This window comes from Mesitornis unicolor, unplaced genomic scaffold (genome assembly GCF_000695765.1).
Source record: "Mesitornis unicolor isolate BGI_N332 unplaced genomic scaffold, ASM69576v1 scaffold19816, whole genome shotgun sequence".
Classification (NCBI taxonomy): domain Eukaryota; kingdom Metazoa; phylum Chordata; class Aves; order Mesitornithiformes; family Mesitornithidae; genus Mesitornis; species Mesitornis unicolor.
The window spans coordinates 253-9,121 of record NW_010189118.1 but is presented as its reverse complement, the minus strand read 5'-3'; the positions used below and the strand labels follow the sequence as shown (position 1 = coordinate 9,121).

Here is an 8,869-nt window from a genome sequence, read left to right as displayed (position 1 = left end):
AAGCAGTCAAGGCTGTGGCTGGCTACGAGCCATAGCATTAATACAGTGACTTTTGGTGATAGGAACAGCAAAGACCAACACCTTTCCTGAGAGTGACAGAGAAGAATTAAGACCTCTGCTCAGAAAAGAAGCAGCTGACTACATTTGATATAAAAGAAAGTACTTCTGACTCAGCAATTTCAATTCCAAATGGGAAACTGACTTGCAAAACTTCAACTATTTCTGCACATCAAACAAAGAATGTCTGAAATTATTTAGGGATAAAGACAACCTGATCTTCTAACAACTTTCTTCAAGCATGAAATCAGATAAAGTAGGATCTTATTTAGAATATAAATATTTGTTTAAACCTTTAAATGCTGAGTACATTAAAAAGATACCACTATTAAAATACCAAGGCAGCTTATATTATACCACTCACTGAGTCTGTTTCATTCCTATCTGAGAAATTATACTCAGAAGTTGAAGTACTGAAAGCAGACGAAATACTGTAACTTTAAGAGGCCACGAAAAACCGTAAGTGATAGGAAACACAAAATACTTATTTAAAAATAGTTTTTTTAATAAAAATGGAAATAACAGTTATGATAATAACTAATGAAAACTACAGCTTAAAATTGACCATATTTAGTGTGCTTTACCTGATCCTCCAAAAATGCTGCACAGGATTTACTTTAGAAGCAGGAATACAGATACTCAACAGGTTGCCTGCATCACTAAACCATCTTAAATTTGAATGAGAAATAGCATTTATATTTTGTATCTGAGTATGAAAACCAACAAGAGGTACTGGATGCAGTCACTTCTGGTTTACCAGAAAGATGAGCACACACAAGGAAAAGCAATGTGCTAGCTTCCATTTCAAATAAGCAATGCTGCTGCTGATCAGCAAGAACTTATGTCTTACTGAAAGGCTTCTGAAATTTGCTTTGAAGAAAAACTCTTGGGACACACAAGTCTTCTTTCCTATTCACAGTTTCTCGCTGCACATATTCATTAACCACTTGCTCATATCCCTCTGCCTTGAAAAGCTGAGACAAGAACTCTGGAAGAGAATTCAAGCAAAAAAGAAGATGAAATATTATGTTTAAGCCATTTTTAAAACACTAGTCTGCATTTATATAAGCATACGTTCTTATGTGTTACTGCATGAAAAAAATCACACAGGCCTTCAGATTGCAAGCTGTTCATGCAGGCAGACTGCTGAATAAAAATCAATACAGATCTCCTCTAGAAACATCAACTTAAGCAAAACAGCTTGCTAAACTGGGGCTTTAGCTAGTTACTCAGTTTAGTTTCCAAAACTTGCCACATCTCTTATTTTTATCGAGCCTTGTCATTCTCCTTGTGACATTCTCCTTGTCATTCTCTCACTCTGTGCAGCTGACTTAGGTAATCCAGCCGTGTAGATGCATCTCCACTTGAAGAAGAATACTACCCTACGTTACCAGATATTCACATGCCATTGCTCAACAGAAAAATGGACAAAATGGCAAAGTGGATATGGTGGTACCAAGTCCAACTGGGAGTATTTTCCATAAACAAAAGAATCTTACAGGAACCCCCGCACTAGAAGAGGTGGTGTGCTGAGGAAGAAAGATGAGACCATCCACTTTGGTGGCAGTGCAGGTTTATATCAACCTAAGCCATTCTAAAGCGATATGGACTGGCTGTAAACATAGTGTGTTCATGTAAAATGGGGGATCCACGTCAAGGAAGTATAAATAAACAGCACTTAATTGTGGGCCTACTGAAATCTCATTATGAGAGAGTTGCACATATTTTATAACACTAAATTACAACCATGCATTCCTCCACAAATTTAGATTTATTTCAAACAGTGGAAGAACGGATTTTTTTTCCCATGGAAGAAGCACAGCATTGTTATCTGAGGCCAGACACACTATAAATAAATAAGCATCATCCAAATCATCCCCTGCAGCAATTACTTGGTGTACCAGTGTAGTGCTAAAAAATGCAAAATAACACAGATTTCAAACTCTGTGGAAATTATGAGAGTCATGTTTCTAGTAACAAAAAAATTATCAAGCATTAAGCAATATTTATATCAAAATTAGTGAGATGGATGAGATCATAATTATTAAAAACAGGAGCAGAGGTAGTCCATGAACAACCCAAGGCAAAACAATTGCTAACATGAGCAATAGAAGATAAATTCCCTCTTTGCTCCTTCCTTCCTCTTCCTCCTATCTCATTTTTTTCCCTCCAAAGCAAACATGCATACTAGCAAGGAATCTCTCATTCATAAACAATCCTAACACACAATAAAAATGGGATTTAAAATTCCACAGCTAGGTCAATTGGTCAGTCTCTTATTTGTTCCCTTTAGCATCCAGTCTCTTTTTAACAGCTGTGTAAACAGAACTAAAAATCACTCAATAAATAACAGTTCTAGAAATGCTTCAATGAAGCTGTAGCACAGCTTGCATTATCTTAGATTTCATCATTGTCCTATAAAGAATAGAGAGAGCTCAGACGAGATTAATGGGTTTTATATATCAGAAGCAATTAGGTAATATGTTATGTCATAAAATATGAATAACATTTACTTGGTTCCAAATTGGTCTCTTCAGTGGCAGTATTTTGCTTTCAACTAAGAATAAAGAGCCCCACAGAAATAAACACAGCTCTTATTACACAATGCCCTATAATTGATGGAGGAAGTAACGGTTCACTAAAGTTTAGGATGAGGAACTAAGCGTTAGAAGACAAGGTATAAGCCCAACTCATTGTGAGACCCTAAGTGAATTCCTTCCTGTCTGTGAGCTTCAAACTCTCCACCAGTAAACTGCAATAATTGCCTTCCTTCCTAAAGCATGATGAGCACTGAACGAAAAACTGTTTAATTACTGTATCACATGGAAATGGTTTTTGCATCGTCTTTACTAAAAAAAAAAACAGAAGACAGAGTGACCACAGTTAGTCAGCGTTATCTCAGCAGGATTTGTGCACAAGCTTCTCAGCGCTGTAGTTGTGGTTCTGCTTCAGAAGTCATCGACTTCTTCATCTCGCACACCAGGAATGGTGTTGCAAAAAGAATGATGCCAAGATAACTGCTTGGTTGCTCCATGAAGATGATCCATTCTGTTACTGAACATTGGTTTTTCTCCCTTAGATAACAAATCTGAATGAAATTCAGCAAATTCAGAAACTGCTGCTCTTGGCACATTACAGCACATACAAGAAGCCTGTATTCAAGAAAGTGCTCTGAATCGTCCTGACAATTTAAATATCCTCTTTCTCCCAGAAAGGATGGCAAATGAAGTACAACACAATTTAACAGTTCATCTGTGTAAAACAAAACTTCCAAGGGCATGTTGGCAATTTGCAGGTTTAAATAGGAGATCCACAGAAAAGAAAGCACTCCACAGAACATCTTACCTTTAGTAAAAAAATATGATCTTGTCCCATCTTGTCTAACGTAAAAGTTTTCTCCAAGTTTGCTGCCAGATTTAAACCTGAGCATTGCATGATCGTACAGTCCATAGTCTCTGAACAAGACACACTTGCCTGGTTTTAACACCTGTCACATAATACATATATGCTTTAGTAAGGTAAACAGATTTAGCCACATATATATATTTTTATTTGTATACACATACAGACACACATACACGTAACTAAGATAAGGTATCGTAACACATTCAATACAGAAGTGATATATATATATATATTGAATTCATTCCCTGTGCAACAGAGTTGTACATAAACTGGACTGTCCAATCCTAAAAATGCTTCCCTGTGAAAGCTAGACTACAAATAGTTTTAGGATACCTGTTTGGGTGCTTATCAGCCAAGTAAGCTTTTTGCAACACTCTTCAAATACAGAGGAAAGAAGAAAATACACAGATTAACAATTAAAATTAAGTCCTAGCGGGGCATTTTCTGTGTTGGGTAGTGCACAATCTAGCACCTGATTTTGCTTAATGATTAACACTAAAATTTAGAATACCATCACATTTATTTTTTCATGTGAGAAAGAAAAATGTTGCAATATAATAAGAAACAAAAAAGGAACGATTCCAGGAAAAGGGGTTGTGGGTTTGGATTTGTTTGGTTTTCTGTTTTTTTTAATTGCTCTTTGGTAAAGAAATGAAGCCATAAAGAGTTTAAAATTTAGAAATACATTATCATTGGCCATGCTGACTTTAGACATTTGATCCATGCAACTTTTCTACCTCATCAAATACCAGCTGTATTTGTTAGAGGAGAAAAGCAGCACTTGCCATCTGCAAATTTGTGCAGAAACCTACAAGCAAGTTAAATGAGCCAGGCATCACCATACAGAAAACAGTAATTAGTCTTTCCACATGCATGAGCTAAGAACCAATCCTGACTGTGGAAAACAGCTGGAGATATATCAAAAAAATCTAACATTCCCTTTTCAAACTACTGATGACAAAACAATGAGGATATCTGAAAATATAAAACCCCCAATACATACATATGCATAAGTAAAAAATATGTTGACTATTTCCCTCTGCAGTCAATATATGACATCTCAAGGAAATTCAGAACTATCGCAATTCAGATTGTTTAAACCACCCTCCGGATGGGCCTATCCTGGTCTATCAATTAGCAAAGGCAGCCCAGGGAGATGAGTCTCTCTCGATTAACGTTGATCTCTGAAAACCCCACTTCTAAATCACCACAGATTAAGTGTGTTTAATAGCAACAACATCCTAACTGCAAGTCACTGTATCTTCTGGAAGTCAATTTTGGTCTACTGTTATTCACATCTTATCAACACAGACGTTTCTGTAATCCATAAACGTTATTTGTAGCATACAACCTAGAAGTCGAAGTTACAGATTCAAAATAGCTTTTTGTTATGTTGAGGGCATGCATTAGGCCAGAATACAAACAAACTCACAATACCAAGAGAGAGAAATAAATTGTAAAATATATTTCAGTCCCATAAACTAGATGAACTAACTAAATACATCCATAGAACATGGTATTAAAGATCACCATTACAAGAGGCATTATTTTCTCAGAAAAAAAATGGTACTTTCTAGCTAAAAAGAAGGAAAGGGCTTTAAGGGCTGTAAAATCAGCTTGGTTTACCTTGTATATGTTCTTCAAGACAAGATGCATTTTGTCAGGATGAATGGCAGAAAGCACAAATATCAGTGTGACAGCATCCACAGAATCTGCTGGTATGTTTTCTAGGAGATCATCTTTGGTGAGATCACACTGGAATGCTTTACATCTTTCAGTGCTGTATAAGGCATTTTTCTAGTGAAATGAAAAGAGTATGCTTTCATTGAAAACTAGCAGCATTTGTTGGTGCAAAAAAAGTAAAAAACTTATTAAACTAATCAGAAGAGCAACACAAAACATGGTGGCATAAGAACATCAACATGCAATCAAATTCTTTGCTCTATACTACAATAGTGAAACTACATCTATTACAATAGTCTGTTCTCAGGAATGCAAGAAGGAATGTGCATTAAGACGGTTCAGAAAACATACTACTTCTGTTTTACCACTGGTCCTACTCTTTAAAAATACAGAAATACTATTAAAAGAATTTCTGTATTACAAGGTGATCAAAATACAGTTCTTGAGCTATAAGTAGACTGTAAACAGCTTGGATCCATGTCACATAACCTGCAGTTGGGCTGTTCTAACCCACAGTTTCGCTGGGTGGAATGGAAAGCAAGAAAGGGCAAGAAAGAAGTTCAGCGAGAGCTGTGGAGGTAGATACTACTAAGTCATCCAAAACCCAGGGTAAACACTTAGCTTGTCCTCATCTTGCAGTGCAGCTGTGGCATCTCAGGGAGCTGCTGTCCTCTCTTGTTTGCCCCACATATTTCTTCCCATCCTTCCCATAAGATAAGCAGTATGTGTCTTGTGGTCACAAATGTCCCACAAGAGAATGCTTTCAAATAACAGATATACAGAAATTTACCTGTGATCACAAATTTAATAAACAAGGAGACTTTTAAAGCCCAAAGCCCCCACCAGCCTTGCTGGAAGACTTAACTTTGGACTGCAGTACCGCTCACCTATAAATAAGTATAAACATACCTTTTCCTAATCAGGCTACAAATTTCCTTAGCAATCACTTTCATGGCCCTGTTTTCAAGATTTGCCTTGGGACTCCCCCTCTGGCCCACAGACATCAAGGGCAAGGTTCCATCCCAAAAAAATTTTGCTTGTACTGCACAGTCAGCAGAGACATAGTAGCGCTTCCAAAAAAACAGTGTCTTCACAAATCATTCTAGTAAAGTAATATACATATATTATCAAAATACTACAATTTGATGCTGAAAATCTAGGTCTTGAGCAGCGATTCAGCTTTTCGCATAGGAGCTCCACTGAAATGGATCAGTCTCTATTTTTTAGCAACAGCTACTCCCCCCTTCTTACAAAAAGGAAGACAAGAGAAGTCTGTTGTTCCAGTCATGTGTAATCTCAGAAGCTTCTAAAGATACTCCAAAAGAAGTTCCAAATACCACACCAACCTTCACATACTCCACAGCTCTAGGAGAGAAATCACAGGCATATGCAAAAATATTCAGATCTTCTTCTAAGAGTGGAAACAAGCAGTTCCCAACGCCACAGCCTGCTTCCAGAATGGTCAGTTTCTGATCTGCAAACTGGGGAGAAAGAAATAAAGCACATAATTTTTGTTTCTCTCATGATATAAGCAGAGGTGCTGTTCAAACAGTGTTTTAAAAGCTATAATCAATTTTAATTGCCATTGATTCAAAAACTGAAGTAGGCATCCATGGGATAATCTGACACTACAAAACAGAAATCTCGATTTCTGCAGAATTATGATTTTTTTTAGAATATATTATTATTTCTTTAGTCATCTACCCCTGAAGTAATCAACAGGCTATTGTACCATTTCTGTCTTGTCTTTCATTCAGCTATAATGAACAACAGATGCATGTGGCTATTGCCCTTAACAATGTTCTGCAATTAGCCTGTAATTCTGGATGCTTTTCGTTAAAATAGTGTTCTGAAGTGCACCAACCTGCATCTGAAAACCTCACAGCACAGAGGTAAGTTGTTTATTTAGGACACAAAACAAATATTCCAAATTTCGTTCTTAGTATCCAGCATAGGTCAATTATTAACTAAAACCAAACTGATGCATCTGATTCTCAGGAGGTACCTTTGATACTAAGAGAGACTACACAGGGCACTGCAAGCTTAACATGCAGCAGCTCTTACCCTAATGGCTTTGTTAGAAATATTATTAAATCATGGAGGAACAACCAATCCCATCTTTTCCAGAAGTGTATAGATCTCACCTCCCGACATGCTTTTAACTCTTGAAACTCTCTGGTTGTCCAATGTCTGTCTTTGAAGAAGTTGGTACTGTTTCTTTTGTAAAACAGGTCCCAGTTCTTCTGTGCCTCTTTCTCCAGTTTCAGTTGTTTGAACTCAGACACCAAAACCTGATCTTTTGCCAGTCTCTCAGCTTCTTCTGGGCTAAGAATTCTTGCACTATGGCCTTGTTTATGGAAAGCACCATCTTCAGTAGATGTTGTTGTTTTATTTAAGCAATTGGCTGATGTGTCTTCTTGGAACATCCTAGATTCTTTCACACAAATATGAATGCCAAAGACCCATGGGTGATTTTGTTTTCTTCAGTGTACGTTTCCATCACTTCACTCGGGTTAAATAACCAAGGATCTAGAAGCAGGAAAAAAGTGAGAGTTAGTATGCACTTATTACAAGTTTATGGTCATCTGCCCAACCTGATGGACTTGCAAAGCTACCAGATTTCTCTTTCTTTCAGAAACCCTCCACCCAATCTAACAACTGCATATGAAATCACACTGATGTCAAAGTTAACAGAGTCTGCTAGACTTTTCTCTGCATTCTAGAAAGCTACCTAACAAGAGCACGATGGTGCAGTTCTAAGCTTATTTTCACTAAAAATTACTTTAAAATAAAGCAAGGGCTTTTTAAATTGTTAACCCCAGTTAGAACACCTCAGAAAAATAATAACTGAAAAACGGGTGACATTTAAAAGTCCCACTAGAGTTGATGAAACAAACTGTATTCATGTTAGCAGTTTTTCCTTCCTTCCTCTCACCTCTGTGAGAAAACACTGGTGAATACATCAGCGTTTATAACACCACATCACTCAAACAACAGAGCAAAACCAGTACTGGGGCCAAAATGCCTATAGCTGGCCTGTGTCAGCATTCTTTCCACTGCTTCCTCTTGAGGATCCACACCAGTTTTAACCATCATAGGTGGTGTTATTTTCAGAAGTTAACAAAAATGAAGCGACAAAGACTTCTATGTTGGCTAGGAAGGGATCTAAATATTTTCTCTGATGTTAAACTAGTTCTGACTCCTGCCTTGCCACACACATCCAGATCCTGGGACAATGGCACACATGAATGAAATCCTGCATGGCCCAGTAGCTCTCAGATAGCAAAAACGTGCCGCATGTTTATGTCAGTACACAGTACCATTGGTGTCATTTTACCAAAACAGAAGTGAGGAAAAACCCAATACTCACCCCAAAGTCTCCTCAAGAAGAGCATAGCCCTAAAAAAAAAAGCTAAATCAGCAAAACTTCTACTATATGTCTGGCACGCTACAAAAAACATTAACGTTTATACTTCCTCATAGGAGAAGCTAGGAAAGGAAAAAAAAACCCACAAAACAAAAACCACAAAACCCCCCCCCAAAAAAAAAAAACCACAAAAAAAAAAACCCCAACAAACCAGTCCAAAACAGTATTTTCACTGACCCATTTGCACACGATGATAAACATTGTTTATAACAGCCTATATTTAGGGTAAAATGTCTTTTAAAGGTGTTCGATCCAGCCCTAAAACCGCAAACAGGTAACACCTCTGTTGCAAGCCCC

At 37.3% G+C, this 8,869-nt stretch overlaps 1 protein-coding gene across 2 annotated transcripts; it reads right to left on the bottom strand.

Moving 5' to 3' along the window:
- Nucleotides 1–614: 614 nt before the first annotated feature.
- Nucleotides 615–7,689, bottom strand: METTL6 (methyltransferase like 6). Of its 2 annotated transcripts, XM_010185972.1 has the most exons (5): nt 7,290–7,689; nt 6,492–6,626; nt 5,089–5,259; nt 3,403–3,544; nt 615–1,045 (listed from the first exon to the last, which is right to left on the bottom strand). In XM_010185972.1, exons 1-5 carry the CDS (start codon nt 7,569–7,571, stop codon nt 897–899), a joined length of 879 nt encoding a protein of 292 aa, XP_010184274.1. In that variant the 5' UTR covers nt 7,572–7,689; the 3' UTR covers nt 615–896. The 2 variants fall into 2 exon arrangements, with proteins under 2 accessions (XP_010184274.1, XP_010184275.1); XM_010185973.1 differs by lacking the exon at nt 6,492–6,626 and having other exon boundaries at nt 617–1,045; nt 7,290–7,683.
- Nucleotides 7,690–8,869: the final 1,180 nt, after the last annotated feature.